Source organism: Colletotrichum scovillei (assembly GCF_011075155.1).
Source record: "Colletotrichum scovillei strain TJNH1 chromosome Unknown Contig00008, whole genome shotgun sequence".
NCBI lineage: Eukaryota > Fungi > Ascomycota > Sordariomycetes > Glomerellales > Glomerellaceae > Colletotrichum > Colletotrichum scovillei.
In genome coordinates this window covers 2,806,998-2,829,928 of record NW_023336266.1, presented here as the reverse complement: position 1 = coordinate 2,829,928, position 22,931 = coordinate 2,806,998, and the positions used below count along the sequence as shown (strand labels likewise).

Genomic DNA, 22,931 nt, shown 5'->3' with positions numbered 1-22,931 from the left:
CCGCGGTTGCTGCTGTTGATTGCTATTGTGACCGGGGTAACTCTCCATTTTCCACGTCTTTTTTTGCAGTCTTCTCCATCAGCCAGCAGACCTTCTTTCGCGTGCAGCCGGGGCAATCGCGTATCCACCCTTACACTGCTTCCACTCTCGCTTGGCTACCACCACGATTCTCGAACTTCCTCATAAGCCTACGATTATCTCCGGGTTCAGGCACTTTGATATTCCTGCTGCTCTTTTCGAGGTATCTTCAATCTCGCCCCAGGCAGCCGACAACAGATACACATTCTCACTCCCGTCACCGCTCAAGCTGCTGCTCCATCCCCAAGACAGCTTCTTATTCACTTTACCACAATCGAAACTATCACCACGGAATCATCCTTCTTGTCGTATACCGCACACATCCACCTTTTCACCTGCATTCCATCCGACCTGCTCGTCATAGCCAGCACTGCCAGGCCCTCCTCTATTTGAATCACTCACGCCAGTGAATCTCTTCGATTCACTACCTTCAACCGCCACACACGCCCAGAGCTAGATATATCTGTCTAGCCCAGCTGTCCGGCCCTCATATTCCTCACCTGTTGCACACAAAGAAACCGAATTCTCTTATGAGATTTCACTGAGTCGCGACTACATCCTCAGCCATCGTTCACGACAAAGACACCCCCGACGCGACTTTTCCTTTAGCGAGAGTCAAGAAGCCACTCCCTGTCTGCCGTTCGCGTGTGCACCAACTGCACGCCTGTCTGCTTCAGATACGCTACTGTGGTGACCAAACCAGGGCCACCGCGAGCCGCGACTTGAAAAATCGGTACGTACCTCCCAAAGCTGGCGGCTCTGGTCCCATTCACAATACGGTACCCACTGCATACCACATCACGTCCATTCGTTCCCACTACCTCAGCAAAACACATCACACATTGATTGTCCTTTCACCTCCTCCCACATAAACAACCTCAGTTTTGCCCAAAGCCCAATCTCCTAATACCTCTACCTCTACCTCTGTATTGCAACCCCCTCCTTGGCCTCAGCATCTTTGCATCTTTGTCAATTGGCTTCCGGGACGCGACTGATCTCGCCCATCAAGTGTTTGGCGTCGAGCTTGAGCAAGCGTTTTGCCCGCGTTCGAGTCGCCCGTCATCATCATTCCCCAAGGTATGCATGTCTCGACCTTGCTCGCCTCTTTCCATTGCCGCGCTCTTCCTCTTCCTCTCCCTCCAAGCACTCGAGTTGCTTTATCCTATGCTGTCTCTGCTTGTAACCTAACCTTTGAGGTGGCACCGGCATCTCGACGCGTCCCAATGCTAACCTTGACCTCAAAGAATCCTATACCTCAGATACTCAACTTGACATAATCAGTTGACAAGATGCCCGTAAGTCTACTCGTCAATGCTTGTTCTTGCAACACGTTTAGTAAGCTCTCGTCGCGTCGATATCGTGCTCACCCTTTCCTTCAGGTTACCCGTCCGGCGCGTGCAACACGCCTCGTTTCGAACGAGAACGATGAGAACAGCGGAACCACGCGCATGACGCGTGCCAAAGCAGCTGCACTAAGCGTTGACGAGCTCGCTGTCCCAGGAAAGGCTCTCGCCACTAAGAAGTCTGCAACCAACGCGATCCCGGCAGCTCAACGAACCAAACGCGCCGCCCTCGGCGACGTCAGCAACGTCAACAAGCCAGATGCTGGCGCAGGCAAGAAGCCTACCGGCAAGGTCGGCCTCGTCTCCAAGGCTGAGAAGCCTACCGGAATCACCAAGAAGTCTACCAGCACCACCAGATCTGTGGCACCCAGAGAGAAGAAGGACAAGGCACCCGGCTCAGGATCGGGCGCAATCTCAAAGAGAAAGGTCACGACCAAGGTCATCAAGGAGGAGAAGGAGATCTCTCTGGACGACAGCGAACCTATGCGCAAGAAGCCAGCTACCGAGAGCCGAACCAAGCCCGACCAGGAGAACGTCAAGAGCCAGACTCCAGTCGAGTCTGAGCCCGTTAATGCCAACAAGCCCTTCGTCTACCCCAAGAATGTCACCAACCTGGACGAGGAGGATCTGGACGACCCGTTGATGGTGGCCGAGTATGCCAATGAGATATTTGAGTATCTCAAGGATTTGGAGTGCAACTCCATTCCCAACCCCAACTACATGGAGCACCAAGACGACTTGGAGTGGAAGACGCGCGGAATTCTAGTCGATTGGTTGATTGAGGTGCACACGCGCTTCCACCTCCTCCCTGAGACTCTCTTCCTGGCCATCAACATCATTGACCGCTTCCTCTCGGAAAAGGTCGTGCAGCTCGACCGCCTGCAGCTTGTTGGCATTACCGCTATGTTCATCGCCTCCAAGTACGAGGAAGTTTTGTCGCCTCACGTCGCCAACTTTCGTCATGTTGCCGATGATGGATTTAGCGAGGCTGAGATCCTTAGCGCCGAGCGATTCGTTCTCGGAACCCTGAACTATGATCTGAGCTACCCCAACCCTATGAACTTCCTGCGTCGCATCAGCAAGGCCGACAACTACGACATTCAGTGCCGTACTATCGGCAAGTACCTGATGGAGATCAGCCTCCTGGATCACCGTTTCATGGCCTACCGTCCCAGCCATGTCGCCGCCGGCGCTATGTACCTGGCCCGCCTCATCCTGGACCGTGGTGACTGGGTATGTAACATGGATCGTAGCAAAGTGGGCTAGTTGACTGACAATCTGACAGGATGACACCATCGCATTCTATGCTGGCTACAACGAAGAGGAGATTGAGCCCGTTGTTCGCCTCATGGTGGACTATCTTGCCCGCCCGGTCGTCCATGAGGCCTTCTTCAAGAAGTATGCGAGCAAGAAGTTCCTCAAGGGTGAGCACCTCCTTGGCCTCGTGCCTCATTTCGTTGCTGACATTTGTGTAGCCTCCATCCTTACCCGCCAATGGGCGAAGAAGAGTGCTCCTCACTTCGGCATTGTCGATGTTCATCTCTCCCTGGACCAGATCTCAAACAAGGAAGACGAGCACTATCCTGAGGAAGAAGAGGAAGAGGAAGCCAATTATTAGCCATCCTGTGCCGAATAATTGGATCATCTTCTGCGTTTACGGCCACTTTTACGAATGCATACATCGGCGACACGCACCTCTATAGGTGCAGCAGTCATCCTTGTCGCGCTACCCCAGGTTCTTGATATTAGCCCTCACGGGCTCGCGGGGGGAAGGCGATTGGGCTTATTCTTTTTCTCTGGGTTAGATTGTGTCCAGACTCATCTGTCAGATATGGGCAGCTGTTTTGTGTTGCTTTGTTTTTGTGGGTTTATATTTTCCATCGCATTGGGACTTCGTTGCTCTTGTCTCATGAACGGCGCATGGAGTCAGGACAAGGATATCACGAAAGCGGACGGTTTGGCTGGAGTTCGTTGACTCTGTCTTCCACTGGGCTGGCAAGACATGGAATTCACTATTTTTGTGTGTTAAGGCATGGCTGGCCTACAAGTGAGGGTATCTTGTCGTCGTCTAATCATTGCTCCCGTTTGGAGTGTTTTGATGATGCGCAATGAGGGAAGGCAAACATACCATACATCAGGGGCGGGAGTGGGGGCTGGCTTATCGCCAACGGCATCGTGAAAAAAACCTGTACATACATCTGTTCGGACAATCGGGTTCAGGGAGGGCTGAATACATTGCATTGCTTTTTTCTGTTCGACATCATAGGAGTCATCATGAGCTCACGTGTCTATCTATTTGCTATGTCGCCAGTGAGCTCTTGGATACGGTATGCATCCACGGCGGAGGGTCAAACACACTCATACTACCACAGTGCCACACCCGTGAGATGACTTAGTCGAGCCTGTTCAAGTAAACTGATTGGCGTTCATTCATATTCGACGTCTCTGAAGGGGGAAGGAGGGCCATGGTCTTCAATTTTACTCAGTGTCAAAGCCACAAGTTATTTTGCAAAGAGAAAAGTATTATTCAACAAGAACTATGTAACACTAGATAATATACACTATATTACGATTTGATATAGACTCCCAAACGAGGCGATTGTTCGGTAGACACGAACATCATCGAGCAGCTATCCTGAGGAGGGCACGAATCTTACACTCTTCAAAATCTGTCGACACGCCTGGAGAGCTTAACCAAGGGTGGTGCGCGCATCCGTTCGGTACCAGTTGGCCTTGGGATCGCCGAGGCACTCGCCAATGGTGACCATGTTCTTGCCCTTGAACTTTTGGAGCGTGAACTCTGTGAGGTTGTAAACGGTCTGGTAGTGGATGTCGTGGCCGATGACGAGGAAGTTGTCGCTGGCCGCAGGCTTGGCGGCGATGGCCTTGGTGACAATGTCCTTGGACTGCTGGATCTCCGTGGCGCTATCGTGGAGGTAGTCGGCGGTGTCGAGGTCGAAGTAGATGATGGAGTAGCCGAGTGCCTTCATATCGCCCTCGCAGCCGCAGGCGGCTGTGCAGGAGGAGTAAGGGGGTCTTTTTGGGGGGGAAGAAGATGAGTGTCAGTCGGGCTTTCTCGCAGGGTTGGGCGATGGGGTTGCTTTTATACCTCATGTAAGTAGGGAAGACGCCGATGATGTTACGGACAGCCATCTCGAGCTTGTACATCTCATTCTTGCGCTGCGCCGAGGTGATGTTGCACTGGTGACTCAAAGTCAGTAAACCCATCGACGAGAAGACTGACCCTTGGCAAGAATACATACCAGATCAGCATGGGACCAAGTGTGGCTGGCAATTTGGTGACCTTCGGAGTACATGCGCCTGTCGCTCGATGTTAGCCAAAAAAAAGCTCCCAGAGCCTTGCTGGACAGCAAAGTCGTCATACTTGATGGTATTGGCCCAGGGGAAAGTGGTATTGTCGATTTCACCCTTTGCGTTGTTGATGCCAGTGATCATGAATGTGGCCGAGGCATTGTACTTTTTCAAGAGATCCAACAGGTCGTTTGTGTACGCGGCCGGGCCATCGTCGTAAGTCAGGGCAACGTCGCCGGGCTTAACGCAGCTGTATACACCAGGACCGCCGTACTCGACCGAGCCGAGCTTGGGACGGGCAATGCTGGAGGTGTTCTGACCAGGAGGAATCTTGTTGGCATCGCATGCCGGGCCATACTGGAACAAGCAGTCGGGAGCCTTGCAGTGCTCTACATTTATGTTAGGGTATTTATCCAAACCGACATGACACGAAATTCAATTACCAGCAGTTGTTCCGCAGAATCTGGTATGATGTTAGCAACACAGGCACACAGTTCAAGATTGGGTTGTTTGTTCACTAACCCTGCAGCAGAGCAGCACTCGTTCGCGGCGCACTTGGCGTTCCCGTTGTCGGGGCCGCAGACCCCTGACCCGGAGTCTCCGCCATCACCACCGCCTGCCGGCGGGCTGCCGTCGTTTGTGCAAGTCCCGAACCCAGTCTGGCAGCCATTGGTTGCCAGACAGTAGTCGTTGGTCGAACCGCACCAGCCGTTGACGGAGCAGCAGGGTAGATCCGTCGGGCAAGAGTAACCCGCCGCGCTACCCCCGTTACCAGTCTTTCCGCATGAGTTATCGGGAGAGACGTTGACTGCCACTGCGGTGCTGCTGGGACTGCTGACTGGTGCCTTGCTAGCGCTCGCTGATGCTTTGCTGCTGCTTGCCACCGCCGGTGCCTTGCTGCTACTCGTCGTTCCCTTACACGTACCAAAGCCGGTCTGGCAACCGTTGGCGGGCAAGCAGTAGGCGTCAGTAGAGCCGCACCAGCCATTGACCGAACAGCATGGCAATTTCGTAGGGCAGGTGTACGCCTTGGAGCTACCTCCGTTTCCAGTCTTTCCACATGAGTTATCTGGGGAGACGGCCCGGATGCCGAGGGGAGGCGAGGCCACAGCCGTTCCGGCGAGGGCGAGCACGAGGAGCTCGAGAATAGACATGTTGAGCTGTTAGTCGACAAGTAACAGGGCACAGTCCCAAAGAGCCAAGAAGAACGAGCGTGGTGTGGAGAAGAGCGAGTGAATGTCAACCAGATCAAGCCAAGAAATGCGGCGATGGGAGACGATTTAAGAACATCGAGCCATTGCCCCTAAAAGCCCCTAAAAGAAAGCTGTGAAAAACGCGAATCACCAAAACGGTGAACCGTGAGATCCTTCTAGAGGCTCGAGATGGGACTATCTTTGTCATGGCGCGGTAGTAAAGGGGCCCCGCTGCTGTGTTTGAGAATCAGTTCAATGTCAGGGTCGACTACTTTTGGGTCGCCAAACTACCATCGGTTGCTACGTCGTATGAAATGGTGGCGTTTTCAGAGTTGTGGATGGCTCTAGTTCCACAGAGACTCCTGGTGCCGTTGCAGAGAGATGGAAGACCAAAATGGGCATAGCGACGTGCGGGCGAGAATAGGGGGCTTTGACCGAAACAGGCTGCTTTTACGATGTAGGATGCGGCTAGCGGATGCTCCCTCGAGGACCGTGTGTCGACGAGGCCAGAGTTGCTCGGAAACAACCTAATGCTACCCTAGCCTGCGTGTGGTAGACTGGAGCTGAGAAACAGCCCTGAGGCATCATTGAGACAAATCGCGAACCATCATGATAGATGTTGTGCGCTAGCTGAACGTCAATATCACTGACCGAAGACTTGGCGATGAGAATTGAATAACATCACCACGGGCTGTTGACGATATCTGAAGACGCAAAATTATCGACCCTATTTGGTGCTTGATCGCTGATCACAAATCCGAGCCAACTGAGCGGATTACCACTTGGATCCGAACCTTTGTGGCGGTGGCCGTTCAGAAGCTAGATTGCATTGCGGCAGGTGAATGATAGAGCCCGTGTACGAGGGCTGATTTTGTTTTGGTGTTTTGATATCTCCAACGCTGAAAGCCGACAATTGTGGCGAATTCGGGTCGAGGGTCTCCGGAAACCGATATCCCAAAGCAATGTTCCGGCCGAGCTACGGCAGAAGCGGGGCCGCAAGCATTACACTTTGCCCCGAAAACATCTTTTGGTGCTGTGACTTGACGAATAAACATGGCCGACTGCGAACCTTGTTCCAGTTGCACCTGTGTTTATAGGATGTATGCAGTGATGGTGAGGCTGCTCCTGCTTAGGGTAGCCAAGTGCTGGCGAATGACGACTCATCGCTGCCATCTCAAAAACTCGGAGAATTAATTGCCCTCAGCCGCAGCTTGACCCTGTCTCCGACGGGATGTTGGCTGAATCCGTTCCCATCTCAGGGGTGGCAGCCATTTGGAAACATGAGCGAGGGTCATTGGGCCTCCAGGTCGATAGGCATGGTTCGGGATCTGCAGAGCCAATGAAGCACCCTAAACGGTGTGGGACAAGGGATTAATTTGGCGTTCCCAGTCTGGAGGCGTCATGGGGATAGGTATGCTGCGTCGCAGGAGCAGAAAACATTTTGAGTTGTATTTCATACAGAGCGCGTTCTTTGACCCTGAAGTCCTGATCAAGTTCTCAGTTCATTTGAACAAATGAACAGAGTAGATTTTACTTGGGTATATATTTTCGCCCGCCGTGACAATGTACTTTGGGTTGCTGTAGCGATCGTCTGCAAGAAACTGATTAGTGGCGATTGAACACCTTTCCCATCCTTTGCATCGGTGCCCGAGACTCCCGCGGAGCATTTATTAGCTGCCACAACGCAGTGGAGGAAAAACTTGATAGCAATGTTGTGGTGCCAGGCTAGTTTATGGCGGCCAAATAGAGGCCGTGAGCAGTAAAATATGGAGAAACCATACCCGTATTTCGATTTTTGTTAGCAATGTCTTCTGAAATGTGCCTTCGGCTTAAGCGGGCTGAGCTGTGGCATTGGGTAGAGGCCACGCGTTTGGAAAATTGACGAAGGTGTCGACGTGCCGGTCTGCCGATGATCCCGGGCCATGGTCGGGACCAAGATGGAACAGGCGAGCAGACAAGGCCGTTGTGCGACGAGAAACGAGAGTCGTGAGTCGTGCTGGCTGGCTGGATAAGACGACGTTAGGAAATAGGTTGGAATGTAGGTATGCTACCCTGGAATCTCTTAGGAATACCTATGTAGTCGCAGGCGACGTACCTAGGTGTTTCTCTGTCAGTTGAACGCTCAGTCAATAGACTTAACGACTCTAAGTACCTTATTATCGTAAAAACTTAATTCTTATAAGTTATAAATACTAAAATATAATTTTAATAAAATAATATAATACTTATTTAGTACTTAAATTAAAATACTGTTTTAAACTTATAATAAAAAATAATTATATTACTTTTATTAAAATTTATAATTAATATTATAATTTTAATTATAATAGTTTTACTATAATAATTATAAAATCTAATTATAAATCCTTAATACTTTTTTAAAAAATATAAAAACTTTTAAATTAAGTTATAGGTATTTTTTTAAAAAATATTAAACTTATTATTATTTATTATTATATTTAAAATAAAAAATAATAAATTAAATACTATTTTTATTAATTTTATTTAATTTAATTATAGTTTTTTAAATAATAACATTACTTATTTCATATTAAAATATTATTTAAATAAAAAATGAGCTTTTATTTATTAATATTATTAAAAATAATTATTATAACTTATTTTAGTATAACTATTTTATTAAAAATAACATTTATTAAATTAATATAAATAATTAAAATAAATATATAATTATCTTATTTATATTTATTATTATTTTAAAACTTTATCTTTTTAATAATAAATAAACATAATAATTAACTAATTTTTAATATTTTTAATATGAAATTATTTTATTATTATTAAAGTAATAATTATAATAATTTTTAATAAAAAAAAAGTTAAAAAAAAAGAAAAAAGAGAAAGAAGCTAAGGGTAAATAATACGGAATTTTAATAGCAGGGTAGCGTTTATATATACTGTGGTAATTCTCTAATAATACAAAACGATCGAGTTAAATAGTGGGACTTAACGACTCGTTGTGGAAACAAGTGTCAGCTGTGATCGTGTGTAGATGGATGTGTGTGCCAGTGGCCGGTCAGTGGTTGGTAATTGAAGATGGAGTGACGGCGCATGCTTGGCACATTTGTGGCATAGAGCAAGGAATTGGTGCACAATCTTCTGTCCTTGGTCTGTAGTGTACAGTGGTTCATAGAAACCTAGACCTAACATGGTCAATGATCAGAGCAAAAGAACGCAGTGCGACGGGCAGGTTAAAGTGGCAGGTTGATGAAAGTGAAGCTGACGAGACTCTTGGCAGAGTCAGAAGTGACAGGATTCAGTCGATTGACTGCTTTTTGTGATCCACAGTGCCGAGACCCAAGCCACCCTCGCCGGTGCATCGTGCATCTTGTGGTACGTACTGCCTTAGCTAAGGTAAGCGAAAGGGGCTCGTTAAGTTCCTTACTTCGCAACGGGAACACGGGAAGCAGGCGCACAGGTCGGTCTGGGTCTGGCGTGAAGTCTCAGATGGGGCTTCCATTCTCACCTCCGCAACGGGAATGGAAACCAGAGGTACCTTGCAAGTATCCGCCAGGCACAGCCTTACCAAGTACCTACCTTAGGTATGTTGCTTCCTTCCCTTCCCTTTTCCTCCCTCTATTACCTAGTGAAAGAAGTCGCACAGGACACAAGTACACAGGGCAGGCCAGATGGGCTCCCTCAGGCGCTTTCTCAAACACTTAAGAGACTCGGGATTGGTCATTCGAGTCAAAAATGGCTGGGGCTGCCGTGACCTCTTTGCCCTTTCCCATCTTCGTTCTTCTTTCGGCTCTTCACGCAATGCGTAAAGCGCAACATATGGTAACCATACGTGCTACTAAAGTGTACCGCCCCTCGGGTTCTGGTTAACGTTGGTGATGAAATGGCAGGGTTGTCGCAACGAGTCCGCGGGATCCTAAGCTGCCAGATTAGCCGAGTGAGGAAAAGAGCCATATACTAACCGCACAGCTACGTCAAATGGCTCGGCCATGCTGTGTTAGCCTGTACTCTGTAGTCTCTGTTGGCTTCGTCCAAGCCCAAAAATACATTAGATGCGATGGTCCATGATCGGCTGCGCCTGCACCAGGGGACTTCCTTCATCTGTTGCCTGTTGGCGTAGCTCAAGCTCGTGCTCACCTTCAGCATTCATGCATTGCGCTGTCAGCCATCTGCAGACCCCATAATGCCCATCAAAGTTTAGACGTGTACGGATGAACGACCCCTAACGCAGTCGATATTGCCAATTATCTTTTTCGCCATGCTTCATTTCTCTGACGGCTCATGAGCTGCACGATTATTGATGCCCTTGGCTAGACTGGCTGGCTGCTCAATGTTAAGGTTGCGTTGCCGCTGATAGATGTACCTCAATGTACTCCGTATCACGTTAGCCAACAGCTCCTCTTGAATCGCCCCAAACTATTACCGCCGCCGCCGTCTCGAGCACTGCCACGCGACTGCTTACTCCGTTTGTTTCGGCACCCTCCTACCCTGTCGTCGACTTCAAAGTGCTTCCGTCCCTTCCACCTTCTTCATCTCTCGACAGCTCCCACGTCTCCTTAGTCCTGAGCCCTGAGTGTACGAGTACCTGACAGCTCGACTTCGCTTCATATTTTCTCAAAACGTCTCCGCGTATTCAATTGCCATCGGGGTTTCTACAATCCGTAACCTGACATCCACTGCCCTTCTTCGCCAGAGACAAGATCAGCCAGTAGACCAAATATACATCACTACATGTACTGTGCCACTACGCTTGGCGCGTTCTCAGGTCCCTTACACGTACCTTACACTACACATTATTCAAACATCAAACAAGTCGCCGGCCCCTCGTGTCTTGTTGCCGTTTCTGCACTTCTCTCTTTACTCGCGCCGGCCGACCTTTACCTTTTTCACTCTCACATCGCGACTCAGACCCGACTCACTTTCACCTTGGCCTGATAATTTTATCAGCCCGATATTTGCCCCTGCCTTTCGCTCTCCTCCTCACTCACATCTCACCCTAGATACCTCTCCGCGAGGTACCGCAGCCCCCGGCCAGCCACCACCCAGGTGCCGTATCCGCGCGCACTATTCACTACGCCATCATCGTCGCCGTGCGGATCCTTTCCCCATTCCTAACCCCATAACACTAAAACTCTCTTTCCCTCTGCCCATACAGATACGCCTGCTGCCTTTCATTCACCTGAAGTAGCTTGGAGCCACCTCCCTTCGGATTCGGATGACCTCCTTCTCCTCCCCCAACTACTTGCCTTTTTCTTCTCTCCCCTTACCCTTCACCTCATGTCCTCGTCCATTCCTCTCGCAAACTTGTCGCCCTCGTCGAGGCCCTCGTACTACAAGATGCCCGAATCACCAGCGCCTTACTCCAGGCGCCGTCCGCATCGCGGCCACTGGACTCCCTCGCTAATTGGATCATACGTCTTCGACTGGCTTGTCCTCGCCGTTGTCGGCGGCATTGCCACTGTATTGGGCATCGTCGAGCCGAACAAGCGTCCTTTTTCTGTCCTCGACCCCAATATCTCGTAAGACACTAGAATCGCCGCTTAACGCCCCTTCTTCTACCGCATCTTGCTAACCCAAAGTCCAACAGCTTCCCGTTCACCCACCACGAGACCGTGCCTATGTGGCTAGCCGCCATCATTGCTGTCGCTGGCCCCATCATCGTCATCGCTGCCGTGTGCCTCATCCTCGTCCCCGGAAATACTGTTCCTAAGGGAACCCCCAAGTCTCTCATCTGGAAACGGAAGCTGTGGGAATTACACGTTGGATATCTCGGTCTTGCTCTCGCTCATGTTGGCGCCTTCTTCATCACCAACGGCATGAAGAACATGTTCGGTAAACCACGACCCGATCTTCTTTCTCGATGCCAGCCCGACCTGGCCAACATACAGAAGTACATCGTTGGTGGCACATCCGCCAACATTACCGGCTTAACAGGTGCGGCAGGCTTTGGCCAGCTTGTGTCTGCAGCCATTTGCACAAATACCGATTCGCACACGCTCAACGACGGCTTCCGCAGCTACCCGTCTGGTCACTCGAGCTCCGCCGCCGCCGGTCTGATCTACCTGTCTCTGTTCCTCGCCAGCAAGTTCGCCGTTACCCTACCGTTCGTGGCTTCAGACAATGGTGCCGATTCCCACTCGGCTTTCCCATCTCGCATCAAGAAGGCTGGATCCGGTTATGAGGAGGTCGGACTCGGCGAAAGCGGATCGCTCAACCCCGATTCCGCCACTGCAGCCAGGAACTTGGCTGAGCATAACAAGGTCGTCACGGCTGTCCGTCGACAAGCTGCCGCCCCTCCGATCTATCTCCTGACCATCGTCGTCATACCTTGGTTCGCTTCCATCTTTATTGCTGGCTCCCGCTGGTTTGACTTCCGCCATCACGGTTTTGACATTCTTTTCGGCTACATGATTGGCATTTTTACATCCATCTTCGCCTTCCGCTACTACCACCTTCCGATCACTCAGGGTGCTGGCTGGGCCTGGGGTCCTCGCAGCCACGATAAAGCTTGGTGGTCTGGCGTTGGCTCGTACAGTTACGCGACTGACAAAGGAGACTTTATTCGGCCTGGCGATGAGGAAGAGGCATATGTGTCGAGACCAGTCATTGGTCAAGCAACATCAACGCAGTACATGGGCAAGCAAAGCTCTCATGATGAGCCTGAGGCTGAAAATCGGTTCTGATTACGATAGATTGGGTGCGGCATGCTATAGCATCCATCGCATTTCCACACTGGGCATATTGGGGCATGAACGGAGTTTACGGTATACCACCCGCCTGAAAAAGGAACTGGCGGGGACCTAGGGCATTTGTTTCTTAAGGGGGCCAGGCATGGCATGCAGATATGACCGTTACGGAATAGATTTGTGACTGATGACCTCTGTTGACCCGTTCTGCCTGTGCAAGATGTTGATCATTGACAAAGAACATCGACAGCTTACCTACCGCTACTGCCCTTCTCCTCTAAGATCTACAGGGCCTTGGCTGTAGTAGGCTGTCTTCGAATTTCTGAATTGACCCTGATTCTCACTCTTTCAATCTGTATTGGCGACGCCAGAACCACGGCGCTATGAACAGTTCATAAAAGTCGTGGGGAGGCATACATGCATGCTCAACGTCACCGGGCTCCCTGCCCACAAGACCAAACTAGCTTTGCCCATACAATCTGGGTATTTGCGCTTTCCCGAGTAGACTACGAACCGCGGTACAAGACGAAGATATCTAGCTGGTCGACCTCAGCACATGGCTATTCGACTGTGCTGTCATGTCGGGAAGGAATTGGAGCCTGCGTCGACAACCTGAGCCGTGGTCTACTACCATACCCTCCCTAGCTACCTTGATCAGCAAGCCACTTTGTACCGCAAGAGAATCCGCAAGCTCATGCATTGGACATCGAGGTTTGGATACATTTGCTGACGAATCGATGGTTTGTGGAATGATGAACGACACAGCAAGCTTTCACGTGTACCGTCAAGCGGCCGCGGCACGAAAGGGTAAACTGGTTGATCATGAAAGCCATCATATCATTATTCCCGAGGCCCCAGTCTACCGAATAGGAGAGATGAAAACTAGAAAAGAAAAGTAACAGCAGAGCGGGAGGACGCCATGCCCTGGCCCGAAGAAAGCCTTTTATCAGGTCGCCCCCCATGTGCAATGTCGATGTTTTGCCTGGCTAGAGAAGTAGCCAAAGATGAGCGAAGACCGTCTTCGCCTGGTCTTCTTTCTTCTACTTTACGCCATGGCAACGCCCTCGTCATGCCCAGCCCGTACGCGGGTTTCTGTGCCCTCAAACTCGACATCATCGTCGTCGTCCTCCAGGAGATCCTCGTCTCGGAACCCACTGTCCACTTCCATCTTCCGCAGGCGACGGCGCATGGCATCCTTCTTCTGGTGCTGCCACCGGATGAGGGCGGCGGGGGCGTGAACTTTGAAGCCATAGACGCGCGGGATGTACCGCTCGGCGCTCTTGGTAGGGATGAGTGCCGGGTAGGCCTGGAAGATGATGTTGTGGAACGAGGTGCCAAAGTAGGCGCCATCAATAGCGGCGTGGCGTGAGGACTTTGGGTTATAAATATCCTCGCAGCGTGCGCAGTAGAGCTTGACGGGCTTCAGGTTGGGGATGTCGGCGAGGCCCATGGGAAGGAGAGGGTGCGAATGGCACATCACGCGGGGGCATTTTCCAAAGTCGGCCTTCTTGTACTTTTCAAGCTGCGAGCAGCGTTAGTATTGCCATCGTAGTAAAGGTGCAGATGTCCAAGATCCTCCTTCTCATTCTCCATCGGTGCCAGGAGAAAAAGGAGCTGGAGAAATATTCCAGAAAAGACATAGCTTACCATCTTAGCCAAGCCCCTTGTCGTAACGATGAATCGGGCGTGTACGAGACCATATAGATGCCTCGCAGACTTCTCGATCGTCTCCCTCATCTCATCGTCGCAGTCGAGGTCGAAGACATCGGTGATGAGATCCAGCGCATATTGGTAATATTGGACCTCCGTGTTCAGCCCAGTCAAGTTGAACCGATCCGTGAGGTAGTCCTCGTCGATTTCGCAGAAGTATTCGTTGCCACGAGAGGAAATGAACTACAAAGAGCCACGGTCAGCAGGCGATTCATCTGTGGCTAAGTGGCCGTCCTCCGAGGGTATTGCAAGGGCATTCAACAGCGCGCCAATGACCGCGTCGCAGCCCAAAGCTCGCAACATCGGCTCCCTCACTCGTTAAAATTCCCTTCCCTTCGACCGCAGACAGCCCATCGCCAGTCTTTTCGCACTCACCCAGTCTCGCCAGTAGCTCGTGTAGTCACTGTCCGACTCGCTAACGAAGTCATCCATCATGGCGGGAAGAAAGTGCGACTCGTGCTTCGACGAGCGCTCAGATCATGGCCCAGAGGTACGGTCGCGTCGGAACGTCTAGATCGTTCGTGAATGTCGATTAATCGCGGTCGCTCGGCCGTCTCGATTATGGGCGCTGATGTGAAGAAACAGGAGCGAAGGTGTATCTCATTGGGTGGTGATTGACGGTGTTTGTCTGCGCTCATCTGCAGGGCAGAAAGCAGTTGGCGGGGCTGTGGTGCGCCTGGCCAGCCGTGTCTGCCAGGGGTGCTGGAGGGGGCGGGGGAGGTACGTATCTCTTGCACCGGTCATTGCACAACCCAAAGTTTATGCAGGCGCGTCTGCACAAGTGGTAGTGGAACAACAGCGCCTCGTCCATCACGGTCATCTACTTAGAGGACAAGCTCATCATGTTTGTAATGTCACGGGGAATTATTGGCAATGGCACTCATGAACTTCGTTTTACATATGACAGCACCTTCTAGCGGCCGTCTGAACTAAAGCTGGCGGCAGAGCTGACCGAGTGACCCTCTGACTCCATCTCGTCGCTCTGCTCTATATACTTCAACCCCAAGCCATTTACGGCTTTGCTGTGAGGCACATCAAGACGACTCATCAGCCCGGATTGATCCTTGTTACCCTGCATGGAAATATTCACGCCTTCCATCGCTTCACGGAGCGTGTCGCCAGTTTCATCCATTGCTGCCAAGAACCGCGCAAGTTCCTTGCACAGCTCCCAGTCACCCTCCTTCATTGCTCTTGATAGCAATCGTACTGTTTGTTCTGACGCAGATCCAAGCTCATCTAGAGTATGCAAGATTATGAGATAGCCTCCGGCCGTCTTCAACGACCCTCGCTGAAGCGACTCTTCGAAAAGTTCTTGTACCGGCGGGAGGTATGCGAAAAGTGTGCGCCACTGCCGCACCTCCGTTTTCCTTGTACATTGCACCACTATGTCTAGGTACTGCTTAAAAGACGACAAAAGCGAAAGCACCCTTGGTAAGATCGCTTCCTCAGGGCTTGGTCCGGAATCAACTTCCTTATCCAACACCTTGTGAAGCAGTATCTCCAACGCGTGTGCGAAGTATTCCAGATTTTGATACCGGTCTGAAAGCTTGACTGCATCTCCTTTCCGGCCCTCGGTCAGGAGGAATCGCAGAATGTCAGGCAAGAATAAATGTGTCTGTTAATTACTATTAGCAAGGCGTCTCTCAAAAGTAGTAATGGTAAACCAACTCGAATAGCGAAGCGGAAGAAGGAGAAGCTGATGTCTCGTCGCTGTATTAGATCAGCTTCAATTCCAAGGATAATGCCCTTTCCAAGAAGTGTCGAAAGGGGGTAAAAGTCTAGAGGGACCGATATTGTCTTCGGCAGTTCTCGCTGTGCCTCATTCGAAGCCGCTTGCAGCACCTCTTGTATGTCTGCCCAGACCTTGAAGTCCTGGCCATCGAACACCCAGAGTGAATTGCGTAGAGTCACGTCTGCTCCCGCAGGCGACAATTCCTCAGAATGTGTAGCTAACCCATCAAAATGGGGCTGATCCCGCATGCTAACATGAAATTCAACGTTTTGAGCGATGACTTTCATGTCGTACTTCAAATTACCCTCGCTATTGAATGAGGGTTGTAGCAATACCAACTTGGCATCTACTAGGAACAGGACAGACGCCACGGCGACATCTTGTGACGGATCACCGTCAACGAGTTGGCTATCTGGCAAAATCCAGCTCAGACCGCGGACTCTGGCAGGCGAGCGCACGATGCCATGAAATGCGATCTGCCCTAGCTGCACCAATCTAATCGAACCGTTGGTGGGCGCGAAAATGAAGTGGTAGAGCAGATTGTCGTAGGTGTACACAAGTAACGAGTCCTCCCCTGAAGTAGTCACTAAAACTGCTGGAGCTGGTAACCGTTCGGTGTGAAGCACTTGAGAATTGTCGAGCGCCGTTTCTCTCGAGTAGAGGCGCAACTCGTGCGACTTATTAGCCTCAACAGCAGCCACGAGGATATGCTGATACCAGCACATACTGCCCCTGACCTGAAATTCATTTTCCATGGCTTCGTTGGCAAATGTTTTCCATCGACCACTGTTGACACTATAGTGAGCCAAACCTCGGCGCCCAGCCACAGCAACGTATCGACCATCTGGTGAAATGACAGTGTGGCGGATGGGCCATTGCTGAAGTAGATAGCCCGAGGGCACTTTCGTTGTATGCCACAGATGCGGCTCCGCAGAGATGCTGGCTAGATCTGGCAAGTCATATCCGCGATATATCATGACGTTGGTACTCGTCTGCAAAACGGTGCGCATGAGATTTGCAGCATTGTAGTTGCCAACGACTGCGCTTCTCGCCATTTCCAGTACCCATATCGCCTCGTGCTTGCGATGTGTGATGAGGATCTCCGAACCGCTGCCGAGCCAGACGGCGTCTCCAATGCCAGAAATCCAGTTCTCGCCATTGGCCTCAATGATAGCATCGTGTGCGCCAAAACTGTTACTGCCCGGCTTCCCGTAGACGCTCCATGTAGCCCAGCCACTTTCATATCCAGCAAACAAACAGTAGCCGTCAGGTGAGTAGCTGAGCGTCGTGAGTGAGCCAGAAAACGTTGTCGACACTGGAATGGTGTGTGTATGCGAAGGAGGAATATTGCCAGCATAATCTCGAGCCGAGTAAACACGGATGGACCCATCTGCACAACCTACGGCAATCAATGAGAATCTTGCGTTGATGACTGCTTTTCTGGCGGACTCCTCCGGTTCAGCGGGCGTATGAAAGCAGTAGCCTTTGAAAAGCTTCTTTGGGTCAGCCTCTTCGCGAGGATGAAGCCGCTGGACTGCATAGACCTTGCCGTCACTCGTGGTCCAGGTTGACAGGTTCATAGGCCGATCGTGGGTCATCTCGACAACGGTTATCTTCTTTTCTAGCCATCCCATTCGACTGATGATTTCTGTCTTGGTCTGGCTCCCGCTCTGGTCCGGGGTCCATCGGATGCACTGGATGGCGCCTGGTTTGCGCGTGGCAACGACTAGCTCATCATCCAGTGCTAGAGCGCTCTCTATACCAGCATCAACTTTGATGACCATCCTGAACCGAACGCTTACATCACGCACTCCTTGACCCTCGCCAGGGCCCCATAGATACTGGTCTGGAGCTGTACCTCCGGGCTGGCCGTGGTGGTTCTGACGACGTCGTTGGATGTTTGCGTAGCTCGGGAAATACGGTTTGTAGACTTGGGCTTCGGAGTCCATCGCGAGTGAGTATGTGATAAGATAGCCTAAGGTAGTCCGAACCACAAGAATAGCCGAATCAGGTCTCATCAGAAGGTCGACGTTCTCGCCATAAGTCGATAGTGAAGTTTCCGAGCGGACTACCACTGCCAAAATCACAGTGGGCTTGAGAGGAACGTAAGCATGGTCCATTGGACTTTAAAGACAGAGCTATCCAGAGCAAGAACCAACCTTGGCTTGCCATATTGTCATTGAAGTGGAGGTTATCGATGCAAAGAGGTGGCCAGGACGGGAGATGCGCAGTGCGAGGACGGGATCTTTAAGGGGAATATTGACGTTGAGGCGGGGTGATGGCCGACTGGTTTCCAGATCGTGATCTTGATCGTCAACTGGTTGAATGGCGGGCGTCAGTGGCGTCATTGGTGTCGCCAGCTCAAGAGCATCGTGTGGCAATTGTTGCTGGTGAGCATTCCCGGAAGGCGATTCTAAGGCCTCGTCTGTCGGCCGATTGTCGAAGGGATTGGGCAGGCCATCGTGAGACACGACTAAATTGAAGGCAGGACCAGACCTGCTGCTCGTTGCGAAGATTCTCGGGGTTCCTATGGGCCAATACATCTCGACAAGGCCCTATGTAAACGCGTCGATCGTTTCGGTGAGGATGTGCCGTCGCAATGGCAAGGTGTTGTTGGTGACAAACGGGGGTTTCGTCGAGCCGAAGACCAGGTATTCTTTGTCGTCGAGCCGCACAATGTTTTGATCATGGCCGCTGTTGTCTTTCAAACAAGAAACATGGTGTTCTTTTCAAACCAATCGAGGCCCTTGGACGACATCAATATGCGGAGTGGAAAGGTGATTGATCATGCGAATTGGCGGCTTGGGATAAGCATCGTTGTACGAGCTTCTTGTTGCCGGCGGGAGCTTGTGAAGCCACCAGGGGGAGCTTCCCGTCGACAAGGTACCCGACCCGCCTTTTTCGGTCTTTGGCAGCTGCACGCAGCACTCCAGCATGTTACAGGCGCTTTGTTCGGACCGCCTTACCCGAGCATCATTAGATAATCAGTGGCACCGCAAGATGGACTCAACGAGGTGTGCCTTGAGATACTACCTACCTCGTACAGGGGAGTAAGGTACCCAAGCACCTAGGTAGGTGCAGACATCCACTTTGTATACTGCATTCGCTTCTGCGTACTAACGACAACATTGTGAAGTTCATTTTGGGGTTTGGCGTCGACCAACAATAATCAGTGTACGGTCTAGACAGCATTGAGTTTATTCTGCTGAGAGACTCAGTCTGTATGTATTGATCGACTTATATTGTGTACTTGATTTCCGACCACTGCGGTCGACTCACATTGCATACTATCGTATTTTCCAGCTTGCTCCTCCACCGTTTGAGTTGTGCTCATAGGCTGACCCTGACATACCATTTAGGATTGCACTCAACCCACATTGCTGCTCATCATACAAGGTGTTCCTGGCGGGTTGTAATGGTGCCTCCTCGCACAAGGCTGAGCCTCTCCAAGGAGAGGTTTCCGGCTTTTCTGACCAACCTCAAGAGCCAGCCGTACCACGATCCCAGCTCAAGCTCTAGAGGGCACACGTATGACCCCTACCTATGGACAGTCCCGTGGAGCTTTCGACTTGGAATACTGACTGTTCTTGCAGGCTACGATCGATAGCCTGGAACCCATTGGGAACTTTGGTCGCGACAGGCTCCTCAGACAAAACGCTACGCGTCTGTACGTGATGAACGTGATTCGCTTGTCCATGGGGCAAACAGGCTGACATGCCTTACTTCTGTAGGGAATCCGGAGAAGCCAAACGTACGGTTTTCAACTGAGCTAAAAGGACACTCCGCTGCCATTGAAAAGGTTGCATTCAACCCAGTCAAGGATGCTGAGTTGTGCAGTGTAAGCAACGACGGAGTCGTTAAATTCTGGGACGTTCGGTCCAAGACTTGCATCAACGAGATAAGGGGCTTGGGAGATGCCTTCACTCTAGTATGGGCGCCCGACGGACAGTCTCTAGTCGTTGGAAACAAGGTCAGTCACGTTGATTTGGCATTACCTGGGTACACTCTGCTGACGCTCAATCTGCCAGACGGATAACATCTTCGTGCTGTCACCAACACAGTCTACGCCGATATCGTCGCATCAGCAGCCCAGTCAGACCAACCAAATTGCTTTTGACTGGGCCGGCGCTACGATCTTCTTGACAACCGGCGAGGGAAGAACACGGATCTTGACATATCCCGATTTCAAGCCTGCCTTCCAGTTCAACCATGGTGATGAGTCAAAGGAGTTTGCCCTCAACGGGCACACGTCTTCCTGCTTGACAGCCGAGCTACAACCCACAGGACGTTATCTTGCCACGGGAGGTTCGGATTCCATAATTTCTCTGTGGGACACGACAGACTGGATTTGCCAGCGAACCATAACCAGCATGATCGGCCCAGTACGGTCTATCAGTGAGTTGAATACTTATGCTAGTAACTGCAAACAATGTCTAATGGTTATATAGGCTTCACCTTTGATGGCAACTTCTTGGTCGGAGGCAGCGATGAAGGTAAGTTGCCCTGTGCCAGGAAAGCGCAGACACTGACTACATCGCCAGGCTCTGGACTGGATATTCGACATGCAGAGTCAGGAGACCACGTCCACACCTTTAAGACAGCTGGTCCTTGCCCGGTTGTGGCCTGGGCGCCAACGAAATATTGTCTGGCATACAGTGATCTTGGCGTTCTTCGCATCGTCGGGGTGGATGCAGAGAAGAAGTGACGAGACACAATGTCACCATTACGAAGAGGTGGACTGCTCTGCTACGTCCCAGGAATAGCCCTTTCAGCCCCGACTAAATAGATTCTTTAGTCCCATAGGTAGGAATAGAGGCTCGAAAATTTCTTCTCGAAAAGGAAAATACAGGCTCCGGCGTTATGTCTACTAATTTTGGAAGCTGTGTAGTTGTATGTCGACTTTACAATGACACCTCAGGCGTAGGGTTGAGGGAGAGTAGCTTGAGCTGCAAGATCGGAAGACCGAGAAGCTGAACTACTTGTTGCCGGAGTCAGATCGGCCCAACTTGACGCCGGTTAGGGAAGAAACGGGAGTCGGAGGCAGAAAAACGATTGCGGCCCTATCAAGTGTTGTAAGCTATTTTGACAGCTGACTGCAGGACAAGTAGCAGAACCCAGATCAGCAGCACAGCAATAAAGGCCTCCATGATTTCCACGTCCAACGACGGTCTATTTGGGCATGTGGGCTGAGGAGCTTGTGTTCTGGGCCACATACATAGCCTGCCGGGAAACACGCGCCTTATTTCATATTGCCTGACCTCGCCCTCGGATGTAATCCAGATTGGAGAAGACATAAGATGCGACTGATACATTTTGCACGTGGTATTCTGCGCGTCTTTACAGAGCCCATACATATGTAAGTGCCACATGCAGGGAAACAAGATGAAAGATAGAAAGACTTTTGTATTGAGACTCCTCAAGGGAAGCTGATGAGAAGGTGTTGCGACTTGCAGAAAAGTACCCTACGTGCTTACCTACACCTACACATGCAGCGTATGCCACCCTCCCTCACCTTACTTTATTTTGTGTCGCCATTATGAGATGATCACTGCCTTTGGTACAAAGCAGAGGGGTCTGGACGTCATCATTGGCGGACGGCAGATGCTGGGGTCGTGGGCAGCTGTACGGTGTACCGGATTCATGGGCTGCGCAGCGGTTGTCTCCTAGCGCAGTGTGGCTGTGGTGCATGAGATTGTGGTGTGAGTGTGAGTGTGAGTGCAAGTTGCGCGTCCAGACGTTTGCCTAGGAGCGCTGGTGAGAACTCCTCTGAGGCACCTTACCAAAGCCTCGGCCAGCTCTGCTCCCGGGTTTTACCCGGACGTTGGTCATTGAGGTGGTGTACCTAGGTTGACACGTTGACTACCACACTTCCTCTCATGCATGATGTGACCTACCTAACGTACGGTAAAAAATGTCGCGGCATCGTAGGGCAAGGAGGAAGGGTGGAAGGGGGAGTGAAATGTTAACTGATGAATAAAGTTCGTCTTCCAGCTGCCTGAAGAAATTTAGCTCAAGGGTGACAAATGACCGGAGACATAACAGTATTGACCACAATACCTGAGGTGCCTTACACGGTACGGTCGGTACTCGGAGTTATCCATAGACAGCAAGGCCAACCAAAGTAGGTAGCATATGCCTGACGATCAGCACTTCTACTCCGCTCCGCAACTGCGAGTCTGCGAGGGAAAGTGAGTGAGAAATTGGACCTGGATTTCAGTGCCAAATTGCCAATAAGCGTATTCGCTATCTTGGTTGTGCTAGTATCCGACCCGACTCGTGTTTCTCGCTTTTTGCTTTCAACGCAGGCACGCAGGGTCTTTTCCGGCACTGCCCACTAGGCATACATATGTGCAGGGTTTCTCGGTGTCTCACCACTTGATTAGTCGTGGTGGGCATTCACTACTGTACGGTTACACACCGTGATACCTAAGAATTAAGAGGTGAATACTTCATCATTCACGCCTCGAAGTGAGTTAGCACAAAGTGCCCACGAAAAGTCAAATACCTAGGTAGGCAGTACGGTTTCTGTGGCGTCCACCGTCCACGGATTGTCCATCGTGCTAGGCATATCATAACCGCGTACGGAGTATGTAGGTACGGAGCAGATGGAGTGGACATTTGCGGTAGGTACAGAAAGCTAGGGGCCCTTGTCGATGATATACTTGGACGTTATCGAAGGTACGGGATACGGAGCACCTTATTAATCATGGGCTCGGCTGGAAGGGGTATGGCGGCCAGGCCGTGTCGCTACTGTACTCGCAGACTGACTGCCAGACGCTCGAGTCTCGCGCACTAATTGGGCGGTACCTTAGTCGCGACTTGAGGAGCCCTAGGTACTGATGAGGGATGCTAATGGCCAGCCAGCCCCTCAGTAAGTGTGCCCTTGGTTAGGTAGGTA

At 51.0% G+C, this 22,931-nt stretch overlaps 5 protein-coding genes across 5 annotated transcripts; 3 read left to right on the top strand and 2 right to left on the bottom strand.

The window, feature by feature from the left end:
* Positions 1-123: 123 nt before the first annotated feature.
* Positions 124-3,629, top strand: HER10_EVM0006993 (cyclin). Its single transcript, XM_035483028.1, has 4 exons — positions 124-1,373; positions 1,458-2,654; positions 2,707-2,845; positions 2,897-3,629. The coding sequence occupies exons 1-4, from the start codon at positions 1,368-1,370 to the stop codon at positions 3,037-3,039; spliced, it is 1,485 nt and encodes a 494-aa protein (XP_035330758.1). The 5' UTR covers positions 124-1,367; the 3' UTR covers positions 3,040-3,629.
* Positions 3,630-4,053: 424 nt separating this feature from the next.
* Positions 4,054-6,824, bottom strand: HER10_EVM0008269 (chitin deacetylase). Its single transcript, XM_035477796.1, has 6 exons — positions 5,256-6,824; positions 5,177-5,196; positions 4,807-5,122; positions 4,685-4,742; positions 4,531-4,622; positions 4,054-4,457 (listed from the first exon to the last, which is right to left on the bottom strand). Exons 1-6 carry the CDS (start codon positions 5,885-5,887, stop codon positions 4,112-4,114), a joined length of 1,464 nt encoding a protein of 487 aa, XP_035330832.1. The 5' UTR covers positions 5,888-6,824; the 3' UTR covers positions 4,054-4,111.
* Positions 6,825-10,459: 3,635 nt separating this feature from the next.
* Positions 10,460-12,779, top strand: HER10_EVM0005003 (PAP2 superfamily protein). Its single transcript, XM_035474629.1, has 2 exons — positions 10,460-11,424; positions 11,493-12,779. Exons 1-2 carry the CDS (start codon positions 11,183-11,185, stop codon positions 12,586-12,588), a joined length of 1,338 nt encoding a protein of 445 aa, XP_035330635.1. The 5' UTR covers positions 10,460-11,182; the 3' UTR covers positions 12,589-12,779.
* Positions 12,780-15,180: 2,401 nt separating this feature from the next.
* HER10_EVM0004011 (uncharacterized protein) lies at positions 15,181-18,876 on the bottom strand. Its single transcript, XM_035473671.1, has 3 exons — positions 18,193-18,876; positions 15,970-18,126; positions 15,181-15,916 (listed from the first exon to the last, which is right to left on the bottom strand). Exons 1-3 carry the CDS (start codon positions 18,574-18,576, stop codon positions 15,215-15,217), a joined length of 3,243 nt encoding a protein of 1,080 aa, XP_035330581.1. The 5' UTR covers positions 18,577-18,876; the 3' UTR covers positions 15,181-15,214.
* Positions 18,877-19,117: 241 nt separating this feature from the next.
* Positions 19,118-21,030, top strand: HER10_EVM0000819 (WD domain-containing protein). The gene is made up of 6 exons (XM_035470587.1): positions 19,118-19,561; positions 19,627-19,700; positions 19,765-20,003; positions 20,062-20,428; positions 20,482-20,526; positions 20,575-21,030. The coding sequence occupies exons 1-6, from the start codon at positions 19,449-19,451 to the stop codon at positions 20,736-20,738; spliced, it is 1,002 nt and encodes a 333-aa protein (XP_035330380.1). The 5' UTR covers positions 19,118-19,448; the 3' UTR covers positions 20,739-21,030.
* The last annotated feature ends 1,901 nt before the right edge of the window (positions 21,031-22,931 follow it).

What these genes read in the sequence shown, in the direction of transcription:
- HER10_EVM0005003 (XM_035474629.1), top strand. Translation starts at nt 11,183, where the DNA reads ATGTCCTCGTCCATTCCTCTCGCAAACTTGTCGCCCTCGTCGAGGCCC. An exon ending in GTCCTCGACCCCAATATCTC is followed by an intron (nt 11,425 to 11,492) that starts GTAAGACACTAG and finishes AAAGTCCAACAG; the next exon opens with CTTCCCGTTCACCCACCACG.
- HER10_EVM0004011 (XM_035473671.1), bottom strand. Translation starts at nt 18,576, where the DNA reads ATGTATTGGCCCATAGGAACCCCGAGAATCTTCGCAACGAGCAGCAGG. An exon ending in TGACAATATGGCAAGCCAAG is followed by an intron (nt 18,127 to 18,192) that starts GTTGGTTCTTGC and finishes GTTCCTCTCAAG; the next exon opens with CCCACTGTGATTTTGGCAGT. An exon ending in TCTTCCGCTTCGCTATTCGA is followed by an intron (nt 15,917 to 15,969) that starts GTTGGTTTACCA and finishes AGTAATTAACAG; the next exon opens with ACACATTTATTCTTGCCTGA.
- HER10_EVM0006993 (XM_035483028.1), top strand. An exon ending in TCCTGGACCGTGGTGACTGG is followed by an intron (nt 2,655 to 2,706) that starts GTATGTAACATG and finishes ACAATCTGACAG; the next exon opens with GATGACACCATCGCATTCTA. An exon ending in GAGCAAGAAGTTCCTCAAGG is followed by an intron (nt 2,846 to 2,896) that starts GTGAGCACCTCC and finishes ACATTTGTGTAG; the next exon opens with CCTCCATCCTTACCCGCCAA.
- HER10_EVM0008269 (XM_035477796.1), bottom strand. Translation starts at nt 5,887, where the DNA reads ATGTCTATTCTCGAGCTCCTCGTGCTCGCCCTCGCCGGAACGGCTGTG. An exon ending in ATTCTGCGGAACAACTGCTG is followed by an intron (nt 5,123 to 5,176) that starts GTAATTGAATTT and finishes ACATAAATGTAG; the next exon opens with AGCACTGCAAGGCTCCCGAC. An exon ending in CTTGGTCCCATGCTGATCTG is followed by an intron (nt 4,623 to 4,684) that starts GTATGTATTCTT and finishes TTGAGTCACCAG; the next exon opens with TGCAACATCACCTCGGCGCA.
- HER10_EVM0000819 (XM_035470587.1), top strand. Translation starts at nt 19,449, where the DNA reads ATGGTGCCTCCTCGCACAAGGCTGAGCCTCTCCAAGGAGAGGTTTCCG. An exon ending in AGACAAAACGCTACGCGTCT is followed by an intron (nt 19,701 to 19,764) that starts GTACGTGATGAA and finishes TTACTTCTGTAG; the next exon opens with GGAATCCGGAGAAGCCAAAC. An exon ending in GGTCGGAGGCAGCGATGAAG is followed by an intron (nt 20,527 to 20,574) that starts GTAAGTTGCCCT and finishes CTACATCGCCAG; the next exon opens with GCTCTGGACTGGATATTCGA.